The sequence below is a fragment of the Schistocerca cancellata genome, chromosome 5 (genome assembly GCF_023864275.1).
Source record: "Schistocerca cancellata isolate TAMUIC-IGC-003103 chromosome 5, iqSchCanc2.1, whole genome shotgun sequence".
Taxonomy (NCBI): domain Eukaryota; kingdom Metazoa; phylum Arthropoda; class Insecta; order Orthoptera; family Acrididae; genus Schistocerca; species Schistocerca cancellata.
In genome coordinates this window covers 225,500,848-225,528,257 of record NC_064630.1, presented here as the reverse complement: position 1 = coordinate 225,528,257, position 27,410 = coordinate 225,500,848, and the positions used below count along the sequence as shown (strand labels likewise).

Sequence of the window (27,410 nt, the reverse complement as noted above, 5' to 3'; positions counted from 1 at the left end):
TGTTGTTGTTGTTTGTTTGTGTTTGTGTGTGTGTGTGTGTGTGTGTGTGTGTGTGTGTGTGTGTGTGTGTGTGTGTTTTGTGTCACGGAAATGCAAGCACACTGCCAACACCTCTCAGATGCACCAATAGGGCAGCTAAACTGGGTGAGCTCTGACAACAGTCTGACAGATGGATAACCATCCACTCAGTCACAATCCCCATACTCCATAAGATGCTGTGGGGAGTCCTAGCATTTGAGCCAAGATGCTGGTGCGCAGTCGACTGACTGGGAATTTTCTACAACAACCTATCCCTCACATGCTAGATATCAGAAATGAAAATTCCTTCTGCCACTGATATTGTAACTGGTTACATCAACCTCAAGCATTAACTGCACCTCACTTGCAGACATCTGTGGGTTTGACATAATTACACCTTTTAATTTCCACTATGTAGCATGGATACTGGCAAAATGTTAATCGGGTAGTCAAATTCAAATTCAGATTGATCCACATCTTGGACGTGAACCATCTACAACCGTTGTTATCAGCACATATTCATCACTTCTCTACTAATAAATGCAAGTAAAATACCTCTCGGTCCAGAACACTGTTTGCTTACACCACAGTGCACTCATTTCACAGGTTGTTGCAAATGTTACCCTAAATACACACAACGATGAGCCAAAACGTTACGACAACTGCCCACTATGAGATTGAATGCAGCCAGGTGGTGTTGCGAGCATATGATGTGGTGCGTAATGTTTATAAGTGGAGCAAAGCTGAATGGTGAATTATTCTAGGGACAATATGAACCACAAGTGGAGAAATCCACTGACATTTAGAGACTGTGACAAAGGACGAATTGCTGTAGTCAAGGGCCTGGGAACAAACAACTCAAAAGCAGCAAGGCTGATTGGCTGTTCACATTCTACTGTCGTGAACATATATGGAAAGTGGTTGAAAGATGGTTAAATCGTAAGAATGTGACAAAGTGGTTGACATCCACAATTTATCACTGAACATGTAGGTCAGAGGACTGCAGACTCTGTAAAGTAGGATAGGTGGCACATCTGATGATACAGCACAATGCCGGTGTCGGCACAAGTGATTCAGAGCACACCACAGCACAAACTGTTGAACAGAGGGTTTCATAGCAGACCTCACCTACGTGTTCCCACGTTGACCCAACAGCACAGTCGATTATGATTGCAGTGGGCACAGGATCATCGAGGTTGGCCCATGGGTCAGTGGAAATGTGTCACATGGTTGGATAAATTGTGGTTTTGTTAATCAGGTAGATCACAGGTGGCCAGCAGTAGGTTTTAATCCAGCCAACAGAAGAAACTGATAAGCGAGAGAGTGAGATGCTCATGTTGTACTCCACCTGGGACAGATTTTCAGCTATTTCAGTCAGCTTCTGCATAATATGTATGCCAAATTCAAACAATTTAGACTGGTAAACTTTTTAAAATGAACAAAGAAATGTTGGCTTAATTTATGTAGTGTTGTGGAAAAAGTGGAAAAAAACATGCGTATGTGATCAGTCATCAGAAGTATTTTTTGACAGACATTTAAAAAATGTTTACTAATGGTGTTTCTGAATGTTAACACACTAAATTTCAAAAACTCAAAAGGACCTGCATGTGGCCTATAATCCCAAAGTTATTCATAATTACTTGTCGACTAGGATTGCCATCTCACTGCTGTATTTTGTTTTTCTGTTCTTTCTCATATTAACATTAGTAAATAATACTCCTCCACTGTGGGTGTAATAGAACAGTGCAGCTGTTGAAATTTAAGGTAATTTGTATTGAATTAGCTATAACCAGTAGCTTTTATAGGTGTCTATTTTTCAGTGGTGACAATTTAAGATGCGTGGCATTCCCTCATAAGACGTTTACATTTATTTACATGTTGTGAACATTGTTTCTTTAGTAACAAAATTGCAGAATTTTGTAACAAAAGTTTTTAAGACAGCTTTTGCAAAATGTCATACATAACGAAGCAATGTTCGTGACATCTTCAGATGTGTACATTTATTTATGCGTTTTCTTATGTACTGTGTTTTTCAAAAGCTGTCTTAAAAACTTTTGTTACAACATTCTGCAATTCTTTTAGTAAAGAAACAATGTTCACAACATGTAAATAAATGTAAACATCTTGACAGGGAATGGCAGGCATCATAAAATGTCACCATGGAAAAATAGACACCTATAAAAGCAACTAGTTTCACCTAATTCATTACAGATTACCTTCAGTTTCAACAGTTGCACTGTTCTATTACATCCACAGTGAAGAAATATTATTTACTAATGCTAATATGAGAAAGAACAGAAAAACAAAATATAGCAGTGAGATGGCAAAATCCCAGTCAAAAAGCAATAAAATGAATGTACTCCCAAAAATGTGTGTTATGAGGAATAATTTGTTAGTGTGTTATGTCAGAGAAGGTGTGCTATTCATATTGGTGGGTTAACCCATAAGCATTGTCATGGACACTACAGTTTTTACTTTATGTACTAGGAGTGCTGCTGTCAGTCACATGATGAGGCAGCCTGCTAGCTTAAGGGTATACGGAACGTCCTATGCTTACTATGTTAAATTGAGCTAAAACTTAGGAACATTTTCTCATTTGTTATTTGGACGATACTCTTGATTTTTTCACAGAACACAGAGATATGTTCTGCTTTTATGCTGAATTATTAATTTTGAAAAAATAATGTATAGTTTTTCAGATATTTTATTTTTTGTAAATGTTAAAAAAAGTTATGCATTTTAACAAGTATTTTAAAATTTACATCCATTAATACAAAATAATTACACATATCTTTTAATTCAGATATATTAGAAGGTCTTAAGGAACAACTACAGAAAATTTCATCTTTCTTTTATAAATAGGTCCTGGGAAAATGTACCTTATACACAAAAAAAACTAAAGTTACGGGAAATTAGCTTCAAAGTTTTTACTTCAGTACAAGCCTGCTTCATAGCTTGTATCATCAGAATCGTCCAACAGCTTCCTCTTGCTGGCTCTGGTATGCTGTCTAGCCATCTTTGAATATACTTTTATGGCATTATCTGAAGACCTGAGCCGTTCCTTGTCCAAACAAAGCATAGCTGCAGCAGTTCGTAGTCCTACACAGAGCCCCAACTTCTGCAAAACTTTGCACTTTGTTATATTGCCCTGATTGAATGATGAAACAGCATCATAAACGCCAAAGTGAAGTGTGTTTATACCCACAAACACAGTTTTAGGTAGTCTATTCCATATCACATGGTTCACACACTCATTTGGATTTTGAGTCCGGCCATGAAGACATTTCTTTAGTAGACTAATATCTGCAAGGTCTCAGAATATTGGTTTTATTTCATCCATTATGGCAGGTGGCAGGTGATGAGGGTGATTGTATTGTTTCTTAGTTACCTTGCCTCTGTTGTACTTGCACCAGCTATCATCTCCTTTTGGACATAGCCCATGTTGGGGATTCTCATTGTTTGAAGCTGTATGAAAAAACAGAGCCCAGACTGCTCTTCTCATTAATTTTGCATCTGCTGTATTCTGTCTTATTGCTAGACCATAGCACTTCTGAATATGATCTATTGTAGCATCTGTCAGTCTATTTTTCCCATCTAAAGTTTTTCCATCGCTCAATTTCTTGCCTTCATGCTAGCCTTGAGCCGTCGAAGTCTTGATCCCATCCTTTTCTGAACATGGCCAACACACTTCAATTTGGAAATTTTCACATCGTTACCATAGGGTCTCAGTTCCTCAATTTCTTTGAAAGCCTTTGAGTCACCATCTCCAAGATAATTTATGTATCTAACATTGTACCATTTTACTGAGTGTTGATAAATACTTCTTACACCAGCAACTTCCATACCACCACTTGACCCATAGTAATTTGCCATGCACTCCTCTTCACGTTTATTTTTCATTTTCTCCTTGCATCTACAATGCTTGGAAAGTATTGCCACATCAACTACCTTACCAGTGTCCACACTTGTAGCTGTTACTACACCATTCAGAGATGTGTGGCCTCTCTTCTGTCAGCTTCCATCAAAAGCTATGGACAAGTCTCTGCTATTATTATTTTCAACAAATGCTTCCTCAACAGCATCTTTCATGTTTTCCTGTGCCATATCTTCTACAGCAGAGCCTATTGCAATTATGTGTTTGTTAAATTTTGAAGGTGGAGGAGGGAGGTTCATCACACCACACAACATGGAACCTGCAGCCCTGCCCTTTCCTATACACCGTAATTCATAAACCAGTCTAATGTTTATATCATATAGATTACCTGTATCTGCAGTAACATGTGAGGAATTGAAGAAAGTAACACTGTGTTTGCAATAACTACACATCAACTCTAATTCACAAGCAAGTCCTACATGTAAGTTTGTTTTCAATGAAACACCACTTTTTCCACATTGTTTGCAGCACACATTGTTTTCCAAAACGTCTGTAATAAAGAGACGTTAATTACCTAATATTTTGTAGTCCCAGCATTTAGTTTCTTGTCTTGTTTCTCAATTCCAGCTAGTTTTCTTCTTGAAGCACTTTCCGGTGTAGTGGCAGCAGCATCACTCAATGTATCACTACCAGTGTTGAGGTTAGTCGCTACTAGGACATCAGATACTGATGAAGATGAATCAGACGAACTTTTAGTACACTTTACTTTCTTGCGCCAATGTACACGCTTTCTAAATACCTTCAGACTAGGTCTTGGCATGTTGAAGGAAAGAAAACTCGATGACTTCTCCACATACGACTTGCACAACAATGACGTGGATGTACTCACAAAGGAAACAATACAAATGGTGCAGAATCTATTGTCAACTGTCTAGCAGTGTAGCCAACAGAAAAGCTATCTCTCTTGTGCTCAATTATATCTCTGGCAAGGCTGTCTATATCAGGTATATTTCGCGTCTCATATACAAGGTGCGGAACATCGTGTGTCGATAATATTTTAAAAAATTATTTCAAATAGTTCTATTCACGTCATCCAAATATTTTATACATGGTATTAAATGGGAGAGTCTAAATTTTTCAAAAATGCACTTACCCAAAAATCGATTTTTTCATCGAAAAACTCATTCCGTATACCCTTAAGTAAGTATGTGAATCAGGCCTGCAAGTCACCAAAGTTTGCCCGTGCCTCAGGTAAATGGTCATGTCTGTATTCGATAAAATCCAGGGCAATGGCTGTTCAAAATGTGCACTGCACAACAAATGCATCCTGGTATGGGCAAGTAAATGCCATGGAGGACATTCACCTGAGCTTCCATGGAACCTGTGGTAGTAATAAAAGATACTATTACAACTGTGGACTATATGAACATAATTTCAGACCACCTGTATCCATTCATGCTTGATGTCTCCCTGATGGTGACAGACTACCTCAGCAGGATAAATGTATATATCACAACCGGAATTGTGCTACATTGATTTGAGGAGCAAGGTAGCGAGCTCACATTGATGTGGTGGCCAATAAATTCACCTGGTCTCAATCTGATGGAACATCACATTTGGGAAGCTATAGGGCACCAGCTCCCCGACCCATAATTTACTGGATTTGTATGACCTTTGCGTAGATGTGTGGTGCTGAATACTTCCAGACATACCAAGAACTTGTTGAAGCCATGCTGCACAAGATCACAGCTGTGTTGCCTTCCAGAGATACACCAATACATTATTAAGCAGATGATCATAGTGTTTTGGCTCATCAGTGTATCCTGCAACCAGCGCGCTTACATTACCCCATGCTATATAAATACATATTCACTGCCACAATTAGTCATGGTCCCAAGACCATGTGATCAGTAATTAATTATCCTGAATATGAAAATATAAACTTAAACACCCTGGTTGTAGTTATACACAAGATAATTATTCATAATATTGCACATCAGCTCATGATAATGTTTACATGAAATTTACATACAGATAAACATATAAAACTGCCACAGCAGGAGTTGTGTTGTAAGTTCACAAGTTGTGTGAGACACTGGTGGAACAGGAGTAGTTGCTGCAGGCTAGTAATACTTCTGAAAACATATTTAGGTGTGTGTGTAGCTGTTTTATTTTATAGCTGCTCCGCTAGTGTGCTTCTAACACTTATAGGTGTACAACAACACTCTGGTTGTGTAAGATTTCTGTTTGTTTGTATATATATTTCACTTAAACATCATGACATTGTTATACAACATTACTGATATTTACGTCCATAGCTGCTGCTACTATCTTTTTGTAAGATACTTATTTATAACTCTATATTCAGGATAATTAAGTGCTGCTCTCAGGAGTCATCTAAACCCAAAAACATTTGTGACAATAAATATGTTTGTACATGGTTAAAACTGTTATTTAATCAAAATAATCCATCTTTCCAGAATTTATGTACACTGAAAATTCATTATGAAGCATTCTGCATGCTATGTTAGTAATTGTTTATATCCATGACAAGACAGAGCAAACAGACCAGTGTTTAACCTAAGAACTGCTTTGCAAGAAGTTGATGTATTAGTATTTATTTACTATGGAGTGTGAAGATGCTATATTTGGGTGATTTGGATGTAAATTAATGAAAGCTTGCTTATAATAAGACAGAGAAGAATCAATGTCAGTACTCACGTGATTTGTCTCTGTTGTACAGTAATACAAACTGGAAACAAATATTTTAGGGTGGTGGACATGGGCCAGGCACAGGCTCATTGTTGGGTGCCGGCCTGGCAGGAGCAGCTCTTACAGGGCACCTAAGTCCGGTAGGTAGAGATTTTGCTCTAGTGGCTTCAACAAGGATTCCATTAGGCACCGTGCATGCCACTTTCATAATTTGCCCAAAAACATTTCTGTGTGAGTTTGCATCCCTAATAGATGTAAATGTCCATGTACTAACATTCTCATCTTAAAAAGTAAAAAGCTACAAGTGGGATCAACTGAACAGTGAGGTAGGTCAACAAAACCATGAATTTTTTCTTGAACCATATTACTGCTCTTAGCCCATATTCCCATGCCTGCCACCTCATTGCAGTAAACCATTTAGTTCATTTCCTGTTATCAGTAAAACAAATAACTTTTATTTAAAATAACAGCTTAGAAAGTTCAGAGCCCACATTGTTGAATAAGATACACAGTTCCCTTCAGCCTCGTACTTACTGGTGGAAATCTATGTAATGATTTATTACGTGTCCAGCTTTTGCGTGAATGGTGTTTTTATTTTTTTTTAAAAAAACATTAATTACAGTTAGATACATAAAAATTCTGAGTGTACATCTTTATGCCACAGCCACTCCCAACCCACTGTAATGTAGGTCCTATCTCTGTGAAATAAGCAGATGTAAGACCTACCCATTGCACCAATCCAGCACATGTTTATCCTACTCTGACAGAGACAGGGTCATCTGTGAAAGCATTCCTGTTATACACATTATCTCATGTACCTTCTGCACAACTTTTTATGTGGACATTACCACTAAGCAGTTGTCCACCCAAACGAATGGTCACCGCCAAACTGTGGTCGAGAACTGATTTCACCACCCAGTGGCAGAACATGCTGCCAAACACAATATGCTCAATTTCAATGGCTGCTTCACCACCTTGTGCCATAGGGATCCCCCCCTCAATACCAGTTTCTCTGATTTACCCAGATAGGAATCATCCTTACACATTATACACTTAACTCTGATCCTGAAATCCTCCTGGCAGCAATCTCTGCTATCCCTGATTTACAACCACTCCTACCTGTCCCCATGCCCTCACCTCACCTCATCAATCTACATGCACACAGTTGTCTCTACAGTCCTCCTGCACTCTTTTCTTTTACCTCTCCATCCTAACTCAAGCAGACACTTTGTGTACCTCACTCAACTTCCTCTGCGTGCAGCAGTGTGAGCTCACTGGTATAACATCATGCCTCATTCCCTCAATGTCTCTCCCTCTCTCCCTCCCCCTTCCCCCTTCCCACCTCCTTGCTCCTCCCACCTACTCAACCTGACACAACCCCTCAAACCAATCAAGCTGCATTTCTGGCACACTGTAATTGTATGTGTCATGTCTGGCACTGTGTGTGTGTGTGTGTGTGTGTGTGTGTGTGTGTGTGTTGTTTTGTTAGCTGTGAAGAAGCACATTGTCCAGAAAATGGCAACATTATAAATCATAAGTGCCTGTTGATCACTCAACTCTGCAACTATATGGTATGTATTTACATTTACACCTTCCATTATTTGTATTCCACACAAGACTTATCATATTAAAACGTTGGTGTACGAGAGGTAGGTACCATAATTACACAAAAAAAAAGAAAAAGCACATTTTTGGATCCAAAGGTAATGTTTGAAGCATGTTATTCTCCAGCAAACTGTTTCAGTGCTTAGAGGTTGCAAATGGCGGTGTTCACTATCCAGAATCCAATCAGCTTTAGAAATGTGTCATGACTGCTGCATCATAAAAGCACATACAACATCTGTGAGTAGTACTGCAGGAACATTGAAAAAATGACTTGTGGCCCTGTACAGACCAGAAGATAGAAATTTTGCATTTCTGGTTGGTTTTGTTGGCAGTTTTGCACTGAGAAATAAGTTATGCTGCTCCAGATGAAAACAGTTAAAGAAAGTAGGCATTCTGTTATTGGAAATATAGAAATTGGTACATTTGTATTAAAATCTATGCATTTGATTTTTTGATAGTTTACAATATTATTACGAAGCCCCAGAGAGAAAAATCTAACTTGTTAGTATCCTTACTTGAAGTACATGAGGAGCATAAAATATTTTTTGTGTTCATCCTTACCATTACTTTCCCTGAAAACCACTGTACTTGAATTTAATTGACTATAGTCTGCAAATGCTCCATTTAATTTTTCAGTCCAATTTCCTCCAGTGTATTACCATTTCTACCTCTGGGAGACCTAGTTGTTTCTGGAGCTTATCAATACAGTAATTCATCTGGGTGTCAGCAGTTTTTCTTGCTGTGATATCATTTTCCCCTCATTTACTTAAGGAGATCATGGCTGCTCAGCTATTACATGGCTGTATGTGTGCACATCTACCTGATTTCCTCTGCAGGAACTGTCTAGCCATTGCACTTGCCCTATTTGATGCTGTCTGCATTATACAAGAGTACCTGACTGTAGTCGAAGCTGTGCAGTCCGTGAATATCCAAGTGAAAACACTGCAAGACATGCCGGAAACAGTCCTACATTGCCACTGCGCAGGGTCCTCAAACATCACTTTTCAAAAGTTGACATTTTATCTTTGTTTATAGGAGTAATATATACTGGATGTAACAAACAATTATGGTAACATATGCAAGAGACATTACTCTTGTTTTTTTTCCTTTTTTGATTCCTTCCCTTCCAGAGATTTTGTTGATCTGAATTGTACAACACATCCTGCTGGTGTAATGTGTTATACAGTGATGCTTCCTCGTTCCACTGCAAGAAGGTAACAATTTTGAATCCAGGGCAACTCCAAGATGACCCATCATTGTTCAACAAGGGGTTACACAAATACATGTATACTCATACTAGGTTTATTTTGAAAACATACACATGGTTACCTTACTAAAGATAACTGAAGAGACAGTAAAAATGACAGTCCACAGAAAATAAAATCAGATAAAGACCTCCCTTAGTCAGATAAAGATGGAACTTAGTCCTCCTCACTGGAATGGTCCACAGAGCCTGCTGTTTTTACACCAACCTCGTTGTAACCAACTGCTGTACAGCTGCTTCAGATGGTCTTTAAATGGCTTACCAACCACCACGTCTATCACTTGTAGTTGTGAAGTTGTGCCTCCTGGAATGGCAACAATATCTGTGTTTAATTTCAGGATCTCTGTCTTTACTGCTGGTGTCAGATGTCCATTGAAAGCATCAAGGATCAACATCCTACCATTCTTTAGAAGATCGTTTGGCCTGCTGCTCCAGACTGTATGGCACCAATCTATAACCAACTTATTAGTCACCCATCATTTTCTGTTACACCAGGTGGTTGCATTTCCTTTGGCATAGTTTTTGTGATGTAGGATGACACAGGGTCACAGCTTTCTTCCATCAGCAAGCACACATACATGGCGGTGGTTCACGATTTCTCATTGCTCATTGTGTGAACCAAAGTGCTTTGAGGGTCTTTCTCTTCAACTGTTGTATGGGATGGCATGTTGAAGTAAACAGAAGTCTCATCAGTGTTTCTGATTTTTGCCTAAGAGGTAAGCATGTTCCTTTCTCAGTCATATAATGTGTCACTGATACTTGACCAGTTTTTCCACCTACAGTGCGGGGATACACTGAGCAGATGACAGATGTCCCAGCAGAAGTACATTGTGTTGCATCATCCTTGTACACCACCAAGAACTGGCTTTAAATTGGGTGCTGTGTTCCTGTGCCAATTCACATGCATTATTTCATATGGCATCATGGGAAACTGGCTTTCCTTCTTTACCTTTCTCATGCACAAATGCCACTATTTCCAATTCATTTCAAAACATCCACTCTGTGGGCCACTGAAAGCTTTCGTAGTTGACTTCACATTTTTCAGATGTCCTTTGTCCTTTTGCCACCTCTGAATATTGCCTTATGTGACCCCATACTTCCCCTAAGCCATACAATTGTTTGTTGCTTCTGCATGCCAAACAACCACGATTTTGCAATTTCCGTCATAGTAATGCCTGCATTATGTTGAAAACATTGATGTTGAACTGCATCGTTCCACACCATGATCCATTACATGCTTTACTGTACAGTTGGAAAGTGGGATCTCCGAAGTCAAACAACAATTGGAAAGAAAAAAAGGCTGCAACAAACACCACCTGCTGTCATACAACAATGCCTAAAACACATTTGTATGTTCACGATTAAAGAGGTTGGTGTAGCAAAGAGAAGAGTTACAGCTTAATGGAAGCTCCAGGTTCTATTTGGCAAAGAAAAGAGAAACTCCACATCATGAGCCATCGATGGAAGACAACCTCCTACTATCTTGGCATGAAATTTCAGGAAGAAACCTCATCACGGATTTGGAGATATACAGTATTTCATTTGCTGGTAATTTGAAGAAGCAGACAATTACGATTTCACTTGAGAACAGTTATTAAATACTCATGAACTGTATGGTTTGTTACTGAAAATATTGCTCATTTCATGCAGCTTTAGCGACAACCACATGCCACAGTAGTACATTAATCATTCCACACTGAAAAGTTGACCCTCAGCACATGGCACAAATAATTATATTGAAAACATGTTGGCAAACATGTCCAACCCAAGCCATTTCACACACATGTGTCTTTATTGAATTCAACTCCCTGACCATGATGCCAAGTAACAACAATTAGTACTTCAGAATGCATTGTCAGCAGGCAAATGCTGGACTCGACTAAACCAGGAATAGTTGCAGTAACATAATATTTAATCTGTATTGAAGCAAATCAATAATTTTATGGCAAATGTCACAAAATATAATCAATATAGTGATGTGGAAGGATATAGGATCCCCATAATTGCAATGTGTTCTTGGTTTGCAAAGTATTCATTGCTTTGAAAAACCATTTGTAGGAGTTGCAATTCTTTAGTGAGAGCAAGCTTTATGAACTTGTGCTGTCAGTACAGCATTTCTTTGTGAGGGACAATTATAGCTCAAATGTGGTTAAAGGTAAAAGGGAGTAAATTTCCTATTGACCTTGTGGACTGTGAAGGTGTTTTCCTCTTTTTCTCAAGAAACTCGTCAACAAAAGGAAGCAGCCTGTCTTTTCAAACTCCATTGTAAATTTTACATTAATGTGGATTGATGTATTTCTGTTCTTGTGCTAGAAAAGGAAATCATAAAGGTGTAACAACTGTAAACATATCTTCTATCTTTCATGACAGAAAAGCCTCATTGATGATTATGCCTTGAAGATATGGGTTGGAACATCCCTCATTCTTCATCAGCTGCTGGGCTAAATTTGTAACTTGCAATAGTCAAACTAATTCATCAAACATTGAAAAACAGCAGCACCTCATGAAAGATACTGTGGTCATCATGTGTCATCCTCTGAAAGTGACCATGACCAGTCCAAAATAGTCATTATTTTCAACCATCTTTTTGCCTTTTGCTGGTCAGCACTTACCTTCTTCCTTCATTCTTTATGCAGAAATTGCCTTTGGTCTGCGTTTCCTTGTGTTCCATCTGTTTTCTTATAGAATCCTAAATTCTTAATGTTCAACCAGCTCAGTTCAACCTTTTCTATTATAGCTCTTTGATGATCTTATTGTGATTTTACAACTCCCACAATTCTTCAGTTTTCTTTCTCCTCAATTCTATGCTATCACCTGTGATTGCAAGCCCAGAATTTTTTTGTTGCCCCTTTCCTTACAGAAGTGTTAATAGTTGTTCCTCATATTTTTGCCTAAATGTCAAAGCTTCATGTTCATACACTGATGTGCCAAAGAAACTGATATAGGCATGTGTATTCAAATACAGAGATATGTAAACCAGCAGAATACGGCACTGCAGTCGGCAATGCCTGTATAAGACAACAAGTGTCTGGCACAGTTGTTAGATTGGTTACTGCTGCTACAGTGGCAGGTTGTCAAAATATAAGTGAGTTTGAACACGGTGTTATAGTCGGCACACGAGTGATGGGGCACAGCATTACTGAGGTAGCAGCAAAACTCTTCGACATCGTGACTGTAGAGAATTGTTCAATGTGACAGAAGGGCAACCCTTCCACAGATTGCAAATTGCTGTAGATTTCAATGCTGGGCCATCAATAAGTGTCAGCGTGTGAACCATTCAACGAAACACCATGGGTATGGGCTTTCGGAGCCGAAGACCCACCATGACCCTTGATGACTGCATGACACAAAGCTTTACACCTTGCCTGGGCTTGGACTGTTTGGTGACATTGGACTGGTGGTGTCTGGAAACATGTTTACCGGTTGGACGAGACTCGTTTCAAGTCGTATCAGACGGATGGACGTGTACAAGTATGGAGACAATCTCAAGAATCCATTGACTCTGCATGTCAACATAGGACTGTTCAAGCTGGTGGAGGCTCTGTAATGGTGTGGGGCATGCAATTGGAGTGATATGGAACCCTTGAGACACTTACACACATATCTGACTGACACATACATAAGTATCATGTCTGATCAACTGCATCCATTCATGTCGATTGTGAATTCCAACGGACTTGGGCAATTCCAGCAGGGCAACACGACACCCCAGACATCCAGAATTGCTATGCAGTGGCTCCAGGAACAATCTTCTGAGTTTAAACACTTCTGCTGGCCACCAAACTCCCCAGATATGAACATTATTGAGCATATCTGTGATGCCTTGCAACATGCTGTTTTTCAGAAGAGATCTCCACCCCCTCATACTCTTAACGGATTTATGGATAACCCTGCAGGATTAATGGTGTCAGTTCCCTGCAGCACTACTTCAGACATTAGTCGAGCCCATGCCAAGTCGTGCTGCGGCACTTCTGCGTGCTTGCAGGGGTCCTACACACAGGTGTACCAGTTTCTTTGGCTCTTCAGTGTGTAACAGCAACATTGACATTTTAGGTCTGTGGAAACCAGATGGCAAAGGCATGAAGAATTCAACAGTGATTTAAAGAGAGTAATCTACAGTAGAGGAGAAGTACAAGGCAGGAATGGGGTAGCAATCATTCTGGCAAAAAGTGGATGGTAATGCTATGAACATCTGTCATGTAAATGATACATTACTAATAATCAGATTTTCAGCTAAACCCACCAACCGTTTTTCTGCTTTTACATAGAATGAATATGAGATTGGAAAAAAAAGAAAAAAAAGTGTGAAAACGTAGAAGACTTAATAAAAATAAAAGAAAAGGACAATATAATCATAAAGAGGGATTTCAACAACACTGTAGTAGGGAGTTATCTTGAAAGGACAGCAAGTAGATTTGGATAAGGATTTTCCAGTAACAGAGTAGAGTGTATACTTAGGTTTTGTGAGGATCATGACATGGCGACAACAAACACAATCTCTTAAGTGCATAAAAGGAGGTGGCACATATGCAAAGCTCAGAGTGATAACAGAAAGTACCAACCTGATTTCATATTAGTGAACAGTTAGTATAGAAACTTAATAAACTCTATCTGAAACAGTAAGTTCAATGCAACAAGATGCATATTGAAAAAATTCAAGAACCACCAATAAGAAGGAATATACTAAAAGATCAAACATAGTACATTAACATCATGAAAGAAGGTGGTGGTAGCTGCTGCTGTCACTGCTGCAGGGCACAACTGATGATGATTGCGCAGCGGTGTCAGAATTTATCATGCCGGGAGCAGGCAATATACGTGTGTGGGAAGAGGCTCACAGTTGGAAGAAAGCGGTGCCCCTGGCTGCAGAAAGGCCATCCATGCTTGCGCTATGGCCAATCACTGTGCTACCGGATGTTCTTGGAGTTAAAGTCTGAACTAAATCTCATTTGTGCACTGCGTCACTTGATAAATTGGAAGTTCTTGTTTTCCCTGTTTTTGATTTAATGGCAGCCAGTGCTGGATTCCATACGGTGCTTAGTTGAAAACTTGGATCCCTGTTGATAAGATTGTCCACCATATGGATATGTATGGCCTTCTTAACAACACAGTCCCAGAAAGATGATGCTAGGGATAAAATTTCCATCTGTTCATAAAACTTACGATGTCTTGTGTCCAGGCAATGCTCCGCTGCTGGTGATTTATCAGGTTGCCCCTGGTGTGTATGACTGTGTTTGATGCAACGTTCTTGCACGGTTCAGAATGTCTGTCCAATATAAGATTTTCCACATTGGCATGGGATTTTTTTATATATGTCACGTTTCCTAAGGCCAAGGTCATCTTTGACCGAGCACAATAAATTCCTCAATTTTGCTGGTGGCCAGAAAACACACCTGATGTCATGCTTTTTTAGGATTATTTCTATTCTCGAAGACATGCCACCAAAATAGGACAAGAACGCTGTTGCAGTGGGTGCCTCTGCGTCTCCATTTACATCCCTGCTTCGAAGCAGGTGTACTTTTCAAAATTATAAAGTCATGTTGTGTATCTCCTCAGATGATATTGTAGAGAACATGATGATACTCATTCACAAAAAAAGGGGGGAATGCAGCAGACTGTTTCAATTGCAGAACAATAAACATAATTTCACATGCAGAAAAAATACTCATATCCATAATAAAAAAATAGAATAAAATGCAAAATTTTGGTTTTACACAAAAAATAGCATCCCAAGAGCTTACTAGAGAGAGGGTTGAAATTAAATTGAGATACTTACATATACATTTTTGATCCATAAAAGCAATTTGACTTTTCAAGACCATGAAAGAAATGCACCTATGGAGGAACAGTATAAAACATACAAAAACCAAAGTTTGATGATACATATTAATGAGGAACAATCTAAAGCCAACATCAGAAAATCGGTAAGAAAAGGCTGTTCATTATTGTAGTATTCATTTTTAAACTTTTCTTCGAAAAAACTATGAGGATCTCCAGAGGATAACATCTGAAGTTAAAGTGAATAGTGTTCCCATTCACTGCATAAGATTTGCTGATATGATATTGCCTTAATAGCTAACAATGAGAGACATATACAGATGATGCTTTCTAAGTTTTCAGAAATTATGAAAAGTTTGAACTTAAAAGTAAAACTGTGTAGTAATCCAATCAAGATTTTTCATCTGACATCAAAATGGAAAGTAACAAAATAGAAAAAAGTTGATGATAGTTATTTATGCACCTTAATCACAGTGGAGAAATGCAGTATGGGAATCACAAAAAACTGCATCAGCTGAGCATGCTTTCATTGAAAGATGACAAATAGTTTAGTACAGAAAGAAAAAGGAAAATAAAGGGTTTGTCAGGACATCAATTTGAAGTGAGCTCCTGTATGGCTGTGAAAATGAGAAGTTGTTGAAAATGGACAGAGAGAAAATTTTAGCAATAGGGCACAGCATTTAGGTGATGACGTCTGAAATAATACTGCCATTATATTTAAGTTGATGCTAAGCAATTGTTTTCCTTCGAATTTTTCACAAGTTCTGAAGTGTTCTGTTAGCAGCTGCTAAATCTGCAAATATTTGAACCAGTCAGCCTTCTTGGATGTGCACTGATGCACAAAATTATTAATAAAAAGGCAAATCTAAATGTTAGTGATGGAGTTGACAAGCTGTCTAAAGGAATGTTGTTGTTGGTGTGGTCTAAAGTCTAAAAACTGATTTGACACAGTGTTCCACAGTGGGCTACTTTGAACAAACCTCTTCATGTTCACATAAATATTGCAACCAACTTTCTCTTGAGCAGGTTTACTACTTTAGTCAAGCCTTGTTCTCCCTCTATAATTTTTATCCAACACAGTTCACTCTATTATCATATTGACAATCCCTTCACTTAGTGAAGTTGTGCCGTCAGTATATTGTCTTTCAAATCCGATTCAGTCCCTCCTCATTAGTTATCCTATGGTCCCAGCTAATTTTTTCATTTTTTTGTAGCACCACATTTTACAAGCTTACCTGAACCATTAATCAACCTTACATACCTTCAGACCAGACTTTCTGACATTTAAATTTATATTCGATGTCAACAAATTTCTGTATTTCAGAAATGGTTTTCTTGCTATTTCCAGTCTGCATTTTGCATCCTCTCTACTTCAGTCATCATCAGTTATTTTCCTGCAGAGAGAGCAAAACTCATTTACTCTTTCTGTTGTCTTATTTCCAGATATAATTCCCTCAGCTCTGCCTGATTTAATTTGACGGTATTCCATAACACTTGTTGAGGGTCACATTAAAACTTCTTTTCAAGATATTATCCAATCCGTTCATCTGCTCTTCCGAGACCTTTGTCGTCTCTTATCAACAACGTTTTCATTTGTACAAACTGAATAACACTGGGACTAGGTTGCAACCTTACCACAATCTGTTATCAAATACTGCCTCCTTTTTATGTCCAGTTCTTACAATTGCAGTCTGTACAAGTTGTAGATAACCATTTGCTCCCTGAGTTTTATGCGTGACACATTCAGAATTCTGAAAAATGTATTCCAGTCAACAATTTCAGAAGCACTCTGCAAATGCTGTAAACTTAGATTTACCTTTCTTGAACTTATCTTCTTAGATAAGTCATAGTCAGTATGATTGCCTCAGTCTTCCTACATATCTCTAGAACTCAAACCAATCTTTGTCAAGGCTGCCTTCTGAGAGATTTTGTACACTTTCTTGAAGAATCTGTGTGAAGATGTTGCAATCACGATTTTTTAAGCTAATGTTTAAATAATATTTACATTTGTGAGGACTTATCTTCCTGAAGTCTTGAGGATATTGTGCTTGTCTCATATGTCTTGCATACTAGGTGGAATAGTTTTGTTATGTATGGTTGGTCCTCCAAGGGATCTCAATAATTCTTTGGAAACATACTCCTCAAGTGACCTTGTTTTGACTTCAGTCTTTCAGTGCTCTGTCATTTTCTTCTCACAATATCATATTTCCCATTTCAACATCATCTATTTTGCTCTTCCTCTTCCATAATACTTTCTTGAAGCTGTTTCCTTTGTATAGCCATTCTGTATATTTCTTCCAACTTTCAACCTTTTCTTAGTTGTTCAATACTGGCTTGATATCAGAGCTCTTTTATTCACACAGCTGCTTTGCTGTTTCTGAAGATTTCTATAGTTTTCCTGTAAGTGAAACATTATCTTTCTTATAGTGAAGCATGCTTATGCAGCTTCACATTTCTCTTCTAGTCATTCCTGCTTTATCATTTTGCACCTTCTGTCAGTCTCATTTTTTAGATGTCTTTGCCATTTGTCTCCATCTTGATTTGATGTCTTGTTAAATTTTCTCCTTCCGTCAGTTACATTCAGTATTTCTTGTGTCATGCAAGGATTTCTACTAGGCTTTGTCTTTTTGCATATTTATGCTCTGCTGCCAGAATTATTATTTCACGTCTCAAAGCTATCCATTCGCCTTCTGTTGTATTCCTTTCTCTTGTTTGTCAATCAGTCTTCCCTAAAGCTCCCTTTGAAACTCTTGACACCCTCTCGTTCTTTTAATTTATCCTGGGCCCATTTCCTTAATTTCCTAACATTTTGAAATGTCTTCAGCTTTAATCTGTAGCACTTAACTGAAAATCTATGATGAGAGTCCACATCCACCCCCAGGAAGTGTTTTGCAGTTTCAAATCTGATTTTGAAATCTCTGTGTTACCAAATGCAATTTATTTGAAACTTTCAGTGGCTCTTCCACATATACAGTCTTCTTATATAATTCTTAAACCAATGATTGAATAGTGCACTGTGGAAAATTATACTGGGTGGCATCCCCTTTCATTTCTTTCCCCCAGTCCATGTTGTCCTACTACTCTACCTTCTCTTCCTTTGGCTACTATAAAATTCCTCTCCCCAATCATAATTAAATTTTCAACTTCCTCAGCTTCTGAATAATTTCTTTTATCTCATCGTACATTCTTTTAATTGCATCATCTGCGAAGCTAGTAGGCACACAAAGTTGTATTAGTGTTGTTGTGGTTGTATCTGTATCTTTCTTGGCTGTGATAATGTGATCAACATGTTTCTCATATTAGCTTACTAACATTCCTGCTTTCTTATTTATTATTAGACTTGTTCCTGTACTTTTTTCTGACCATCAAGGGCTCCCATACAGTGGTTTGTGGGAGAGGGGGTGGAGGCTGTGGAGTATTTGTAATGTTTTGGAAGACAAATGGCAACTTGTTAGTAGTCATAAAAAAAGTTCCAGCTCAAACCCTTTAAAAAGCTGCATAATACTGACTCTGAAATCATTTTCTTGAAAGAAAAACATCTGAATACACACTATATTTTTCCTTTCCCAGAGAGCTAGGGCAGGTCTGCGGCTCACTCTTGTCCCTGGGAACGGGTGCCCTTGTTGACCATAGGTTCGTGTTCTTCCTGCCTAAAGGAATAATTTAGTAAGTGTAATTTTCTTTATTAGAAGTCTTGCTCAGGCACACACATAGCTTGGCTGTATGAATTAAAAATATGTGATAAGCTGTTCTTGAAACTATAGGTAAAAGTGAAAGCAAATGTGTGATGCCCTTAAACATAAATGCTTTATATACAAAGCATCTAACTGGCAGATAGACTGAAACTGATGATCTACAGATTTTTCTGTCAGAAGGGAGAAATAATATAGTCCTCTGCCTAAAATAACATTGGCTTGCAAAAGTTTGTACCGACATCCTTAAAAACACTAGAGAAGTTTAGCTTAGTAAGTAATATTTGTAGAAGTAACAGAACTTCTTTAATGTATAAGGTAAAAGGCTATATCAGTTTTCAGAATGGTGATGGCATATTTCAGTTTCTGTATAGAGGGACAAAATATATTAATAATTTCCATTTATTACATGACAGTGCAATAAGAGGAAAGGAAAAGTATTACGCAAGACAACATAACCTCAGATTAACAATGAGTGCTGCAGATGAAGGATTGGCATATCACTAATCTCATAGCAAAATGTGTACACAGTATTAGTGTGTTTAAAATTTAATTACATTTCAGATATTTTATGTAAAAGTTAATTTATATTGATTGTAATTAAGCCTTGATAACAATTAAAATGGTAAATGTAGTCAGAACACACATATTATGTTTGTCTGCTGCTTATAAAATTGTAACACCCAATAATCTCAGTGGAAATTGGTCAGCTGGAGTCCACAGGCAAAGAATTTTATAATCCCCCCTCTCCCCCAACCCCACTACATGTAGGACCCCTCATTCTGCTGTTCAGTGACCTTCCCTTACTTTTTAATCTTATTGAATCTCTCTCTCTCTCTCTCTCTCACACTCCCCTTCCCAGGAAGGAAACTGTTAATTCTGGGAGCTAGGGGGTGTGTCATTTTTACTTTCAAGTGTGTTGCTGACAGTACTACATATTTTGAATTCTAGAGGTAAGTACTGAACAGCAGTTTTGTCTTAACTAAAGTATTTATATTTAGACATTTGAGTCTCGTAGAGGAACTAACAAAATAATTCTGAGCTGTTATGCATAAAGGTGAACTGTTCATAAATGTAAATACACAGAGTAGTTAAAATATTTATTTGCATAAATAATGGTCAGCAAGAGTCACTAGGTGCAATATTACACATATTTTAATAATAGTTTTTATGTATTAATAATATTATATTTGCACTGCTTGTATTTCCCCAAAATATAATTCCGTATCTTACATCACAATTGAAGTAGCTGTGATAAACAGTTTTCTTGTGTCTCTGTCATGTATGTAGGACAGTATTGATGTTAAAACTGTGAATTGATTAATTTGTCTTTCAATTTGATGGCCATGATAATTATTTTTATCTGGAGTGTTTAATTTAAGCCTATTTATATTAAAAACACTTTTTTTGCCACTTGATATCTGGTTATAAACTGGACTAAACTATTAGCCGAGTGTCCAGCATAAGTGACAAAGATGGTGTGCCTAATGGTGCAAATATAAGCAGCAAAGAATTTACAATCATCAAAGAAATTAATACACAAAATTATCCATTCACAATCATAGAACACTAAAAACTGGCTTCTAGATTTAACAAAATTGGATTGGGTAGTCAGTCAGGTTTTGCTGTAGCAAGAAGTGAAAAGTAACTGAAGTCTGCCGATTCATTTGCTATTCATCATGATTCTCATATTTTTTCCGTTTAGTTATATTTCACCCAGCACCCCCAGTGAAATCAGTAGACATTATTATCCCATGTAGATCAAATTATTGCTCTAAGCTGTATAGGGTATTAGTTTCTTTTTGAAGAATTTGTTCTTTGGTTTCACATTCAATGAGTACAGATGTGTCATCAGCAAATAAAACTGAATTGGAAGTTATACTTAAGGGTAAATCATTTACATGACATAAAAACAGGATTAAGCCTATAATGTAATAGTTTTCCAGTATGTCATTTGCTGTAATTTATTAAGTCTGTATTTGCATCATTTTTCATCTCATTGTGTGTCATCTACTAGCAACAGGATTAAGCCTATAATGTAATAGTTTTCCAGTATGTCATTTGCTGTAATTTATTAAGTCTGTATTTGCATCATTTTTCATCTCATTGTGTGTCATCTACTAGCAACAGGCAACTGACTTCAGTTGGCCTGTGAAGTTGAACTTGATACCATATGACTGAATGAGTTAACACTAGGGTGCACCACTGCTTCCATGCTCCAGAAATTTGTTACCTGAATGAATTTTCCACTCTGCAGCAGAGTGTGCACTTATATGAAATTTCTTGGCAGGTTAGAACTGTATGCAGGACCAGGAATTGAACCTGTGACCTTTGCCTTCTATGGGCAACTGCTCTACTAATTTAGTAGCCCAGATGCAAAAGCTGCTAACTGTATGATAAGCAAAATTGAGGTAATAATGAAAAACTCATCCCATCTAAACTATTAAAGACTTTATTTCTTTTTCAAAAATAAATAAAAAATAATTAATTACTCAGTGATAATGGCTGAAATCTGTCTTGAAGTTTTAGATGTTAAAATCATAAATAAAATATTGATTTAGCAGTTTCTGCACCCGATTTCTGCAGTTAGCAGGTTTTGCAAATGTATCCGTCCAATTATGAAACAAACATTCAGTTACGAAACCTGCTATTTGGTAATATGTTGGAAGTGACAGAAGGATGGAATTTAATTATTGCACATATAAACAGATTAACTTTTATTTCAAAGAGAAGTCTGAAAATTCTACAAAACTGGCGTATAAAAATACGAAGGTATGAAGGTGCACTATTTTACCGGGACAAACTGACTTATTTAATGAAATAAATGTTCAATTTTTTTTTTTTTTTAATACACCATCGTGCTTTGACATCAAAACATATTGTAGGAAATGCAATAAGATCCAAATTGTATCTTACTAAAACATTGATAAAATTTCAGAAAATTATAAAATTGGTGGAAAGTTGCATCTTAGTTAAAAAAGCAACAAAAAATTCTAGAAAATGAAAATTACTTTTAAGTGACATTGACCTTAACACCATCCATCAACTCAAAATCACTTCTGGCTTGTTCCTCATTCTGAGGGTTGGCAGTGGCAGGATTGATTCTAGAAGTGCCTTCCTGCTTGTGTAACATCTCAGTGTAGAATTTGAGTTTGTCGTTGGTCGCCCAATCTTCACTAAAGTGGAGCTCTAAACACTTTCTGACATCTTCAAGTTTAGTTTCTGAGAGTTCTACACCTGCTGTGATTGGGGTTGGGGCATTTCCTTTGCTGAAATTTTTTCCCTTCTTCGGGATGCTCTCTCTCTCTCCAGCTTCAAAATTGTAGAAGAGCTCTCCATGAATGAGACAAATCTTCTTGTTTTTGCTTTTTGTGAAAATAATTTTTTTGGCTTTTTGAATCTGGAAATGCCAGTTACCGGCTACTTACAGTAACCCTTTCGTGTCTGCCATAACTATTAGTGTCAGGACAGTTTTGATTGCATAACATTGCTTTAATAATATTTTTCCATGTTCTTACCTTACTGTTTTGGAAATACTTTTTTTTCCACTGATCAGGACGCCACTTCCTAACCCGGGGGAGACCGTCATCCTCAGTCTCATTCTGGTTATTTACTACTACTACTACTACTACGGGTTCAGTTTCTTGCAGAATTCCTACTATTTCAATTACCCCTACTTCATTTGTACAGTCTTCTGCATTTAAACCGTCCAAAAAAATCACTCATTTTCTTAAAAAAAAAAAATGCATGTAAATATGTTAACATGCACCCTGCTGATGAGCTGAACTGTGACTATCAGTGTATATTTCAAAAATGTATCGGCAGTGAGAGCTTCACTGTTTATAGTGGATTTTGCATCTGAAACCTATTCCATCATGCAGGTGCTAAAAAAAGCTATATGACAGTGTGCCCAACTCGAAATCTACAAGAAATACATTTAGCGGCATCTAGGTTACTCACTTGAGCTACCCAAGTAATACTCACAACCCATCCTCACAGCTTTACTTTAGCCAGTACATCTCCTGCTTTCCAAACTTAAAAGAAATTCTCCTACATACCTTGTGGGACTAACGTTCCTGGAAGAAAGGATGTTGTGGAGACATCCCTCATCCACATTGAAGTCCACGACACTAAATTTTACACAATTATACAGTAATCCAGCTGATGGTTTTATTTACAGCAATTCAGTCTATTGGATGAATGGATGAAGTAGTTCCATATATATCCAATGCAGGCATGAAAAGCTGTTGTGATATTGTTAAACTGACCAAGTGTTGCTAGCCCCTCATTTTTTGTGTGGTTTTGCTGCATATGTAAAAACCCTCTCTCCACAAAGGAGTTATGCAAATTGGTCACAAATTGATATTCATTGCAGGTATTGTTGAAAAATGTAAAATAGTCAACTTTGATGGTCATTGGATGAATGTGTGATGTTGCAGTGCATTCCAACCTGCAGCTGGTGAGTATAGTAAGCAGGAGACATGTCAATACCAGGGCGTAAAGTCTTTTTGAATTTCATTTGTGTACTCAGTTGGACATTAACTATGCCTCACAGACAGGCATGTAAACCATATATGCAGATGTTAGCATTTGAGCAAGGACATGTAATTGGGTTCAGCGAAGCCAGTTGGAGTAATCGATGAATTGTTTGAATAGGAGCGATGCTGCTATTTGCTGATGTTGGGGCAGGAATGGGTGAACCATGATCAAACACAGTGTCAAAAAGTAAGCGGTTGACCTGGACACATGAATGAATGTGAGAACCAAACAATCGTCAGAGAGGCACTCGTCAATCTGATGTGCAACTGTTGCTTCACTGATCACAAGGACCTTTAATAGACAACCAGCAGAAAAGGGGCTGAGCTCACAGTGCTCCTTGTGCCAACTACCATTGACCTCTGTACACCAATAAGGCCATTCCATTTACAATGTTGTCAAGCACATTCAGCTTGGAATCTCACTGGCTGGTGTAGAATTGTCTTCAGTGGTGGCCTCCTTTGAACTGAGACTGACAACCAGGAATCATGGTCAGTGGTGTAATTTTGCATCATAGCAGAGCCCCTTTAACTGTCATCCAGAGCCCCATCACAGCAAAGTGGTAAGTCAACAATATTCTACACCCCATTTTGTTACCCTTCATGACAATCCATCCTGGGCCAATAATTCAGCAGGATAATGCCCGCCCACACACGGTGAGAGTTTCTGCTGCTTGTCTTAGTACGTGCCAAACCCTACCTTGGCTGGTAATGTCGCTGGATTTCTCCTCAACTAAGAATGTTTGGAGCGTTATTGGCAGAACCCTCCAACCAGCTCTGGGTTCTGCTGCTCTACTGTGCCAGTTGGGTAGAATTGGGCATGATACCCCTCAAGAGGATATCCAACAACTGTCAGTCAGTGCCAAGCCAAGTAACTGATTTCATAAGGGCCAGAGGTGAACCAACTCATTATTGGCTTGCCCAGTTTGTCAGGCTCTTTATCTTGAATCAATTAGCCTAGTTTTCTTAAACTGTAAGCATTTGTTTGCCTGTACACCTACATCACATCTAACGATTTCCATCTTATTTGGATAAGTCCTTCTGATGCAACTGTCTTTGTCTTAGAATGTATTTATTTTTTTTATTTCTTTATTTTGTCTACAAACTCAATTATTGTTATATTTTTTCAAAGCACAGAATATTGTTGGAGAAAATTCTGAAGTGGATTGAAAGGACTCAAGGGTGATGGAGGAGAGCAGATTTTTGAAAAAAAAAAATATATCTTCACGATGATAAGACACTTTTCAAGAGACAGGAAGTAGAATTTTAATGCTGGAAAACATAAATGAGCCTTAACAACAGGTGCATGGGATAAATGTCTAGTTTTACTATAACCTAAAAGTTTTTTGTATACCACCTAATTGCTCATAGAATAATTTTAGTTGTTTAACATGTGCAGAATAAAAATCGAAATGTTGGCAGATTTTACCAATTATGACCAGTATGGCAGTGTGTCAGCCATATTGCACCAGCTTGGACAACATTGTGCACAATATGGGCAGGACATCTTGCATCTGTTAAATTATTTTCACTCTTTACTTGACACTTCCTTTTCTTTTCTGCATAGTTAGTTTTTGTGTTGTCAGCTGAAATAGCTACAACCTTTTTTCCTACACCTCAAAGAGGGAAGATAAATGCTGTGTGCTGTCAACACTGAAGTTCACTAAGTTCAGCACTCTCATTATGATTCCTTTATATAGATGCTAAATTTTAACCACTAATGAAACCTATTTGTGGTCCGCATGGCTGGAAGAATCTATCATCACTGAAATAAACAGTGCTTCTTGCAGTTCCTTAGTTACTTGTTCCATAATGAATGCTCAGTTACATTTGCGATGATTGGTTGGTTTTTGTCTGCGAGCTTAAGAACTTCTTATTGCTCAGTGATTTAATTATTTCAGTGGTGCAGTCTGTGGACTGCAAACTCTGGTTGTGCACCACTGTGTGGTATACAAATATGGCTTCTTGCATGGAAATTTGCATATTTATGTCCGAAACTATCTTCACTGATAGTTATCAATTTTTGATCTTGAAGAGTTGACCTGAAGCTCAGCTTTATGTTTGTTGACTGTCCATGGCCGTTCTGTGACAACGTACTGACAAACGCACCACAAACCTTTTTCGGCCATGCACAGAACCCTTAGTCAGTTTGAACATCGAGGGAAGGCTGTGGCATATCACCTGCAACTGAACCATGCCCAATAAAGCATCACAGTCTTCAAACCAGCATTCAGCTTGAAGAAAGCTTTACCTTTAGACCAAAATCTGGCTAATTAAGTATTCTCCAAGACTTCCATGGAAGTTCAATACTGGTAGGTTCATCTTCTTGAGGTAGGTACCAGCTTTGAAATTCTGTGCTAAGTTGTGAAATGACTCCTTTAGTGATAACACAATAAAACAGCACATTGTTTTATGACAAATTCGAGACCTGAGGGTTCTTTTTCCATCTTATCTTGTTGAACGTTCAGAATGAACTGATTACTGGGATTTGCCTTTCAACCATTTTTGTTCCTCAATTTCAGAAGAAGGCAGCAAAATCAAATAAAAAAGCCTATAAGAAAGCTCTGAAGTATGGATTGCCGATAGCTGGTGTTGGGATTGGTGCATATGCTGCAAAGAAGGCGTTCCATGGCTTCCATTCAAGTTCCTCCTCCAGCAGCTCTAGCAGTGAAGAAGAATAATGCCATCTGCTCAGAAGTGCATTGTGTGACGTGTGTTAACTGGTTATTTAATGTCTATATATAATATGTTGTTGCATTTCAATGTCTCAGTATTCCCACAAGAACCTGTTTCCATATTAATGTGTAATATATCTGTAGACTTGTAAATATGTTGAGTACCAAATAAATTTGTAGCCATGGTATTTTTGAACCAAAACCCCTGTTACCTGTTTGGACTTCAAAAATGGATGTTATTCCTTCCAAGGTAATGCTGCAAATTGTATTCTGCATTACTACAAAATCATTCTTAAGTTTATTTACCCTGATTGCATCTGTAATGGGATGTAACATTAATTAATGCAATATATCCAAGTCAGTTCATTTTAGTTAATTTATCTGAAATAAACTATTAATTTTTCTTGTTGCGTAGTTTACTCCCCATACCTCTCTGTGACTGATTCCTTTTAGACTAAGTAATTCAAATGATTTTTAGTGACTTAGAACATTCTTACTTATTTCTTAAAATAAGTTTCATTTTTGTACAAAGACACATTTATGTTTCTAGATTACTTGTTTTAACAAACGTCTGCATCCATGTCCGTGTCCAGTGTAGGAGGCTGCCACTTAAAAAAAGCTCAGTCCTCATGTGCTGTGCATTAATGTTTGAGAGCATTGAAACAGGTAATCTAGAAACATAAACGAGGAAATGAAAATTATTTTAAGAAATTGACTTTACAGCTTTGAAAAATAAGCAGGGGTTTATTCAGGTAGTCTGAGAATTAACAAAAGTATCTGGTGGGAAGCAATGTGTGTGTGTGTGTGTGTGTGTGTGTGTGAGAGAGAGAGAGAGAGAGAGAGAGAGAGAGAGAGAGAGAGAATCACTGGTGCAGAGTATACATTATATATTTGCTGAAACTTCGTGTCTTAACAGTACAGGGCATAAGAAGCAAACTTAGTTAGGAAGCAAGTTTTAAGAAGACCAGGAGGATTTTATTGCTCACAGGAGGCGAATGTCAGAGCTGGTACAGACCTCCTTGGGAACATTGCTGTGTAACTGGTATTTTTAAGAGTAGTAGGGTATTCAGTGATATCACATGTAATTTGGACTCTTTGAGGAAAGATCTAAAAAATATCATACAGTAATAGTAGCAGACAAAGTATGTTTTGGACAGTCTCATTAATTATAAAATTGAGGTTGACATTGGCCACATTGCTGATGTTGATTCTCACACTAGTGTGAAGAACATGTCATTTTGAGCCCTGGCTGAATCA

At 37.8% G+C, this 27,410-nt stretch overlaps 1 protein-coding gene across 5 annotated transcripts in view; it reads left to right on the top strand.

Annotated features, from left to right (window-relative positions):
• The window catches only part of LOC126187819 (galectin-4-like), a 146,044-nt gene extending 119,488 nt beyond the window's left edge, over positions 1–26,556 (top strand). For 3 of the 5 annotated variants that reach the window (XM_049929106.1, XM_049929110.1, XM_049929107.1), the window contains 2 exons: positions 6,664–6,744; positions 26,001–26,556. In XM_049929106.1, the coding sequence (XP_049785063.1) occupies positions 6,664–6,744; positions 26,001–26,159 (240 nt within the window). In that variant the 3' untranslated portion in view covers positions 26,160–26,556. The remainder of the gene's footprint in view (positions 1–6,663; positions 6,745–26,000) is intronic. The other 2 variants (XM_049929108.1, XM_049929111.1) reach the window with 1 other exon arrangement.
• The last annotated feature ends 854 nt before the right edge of the window (positions 26,557–27,410 follow it).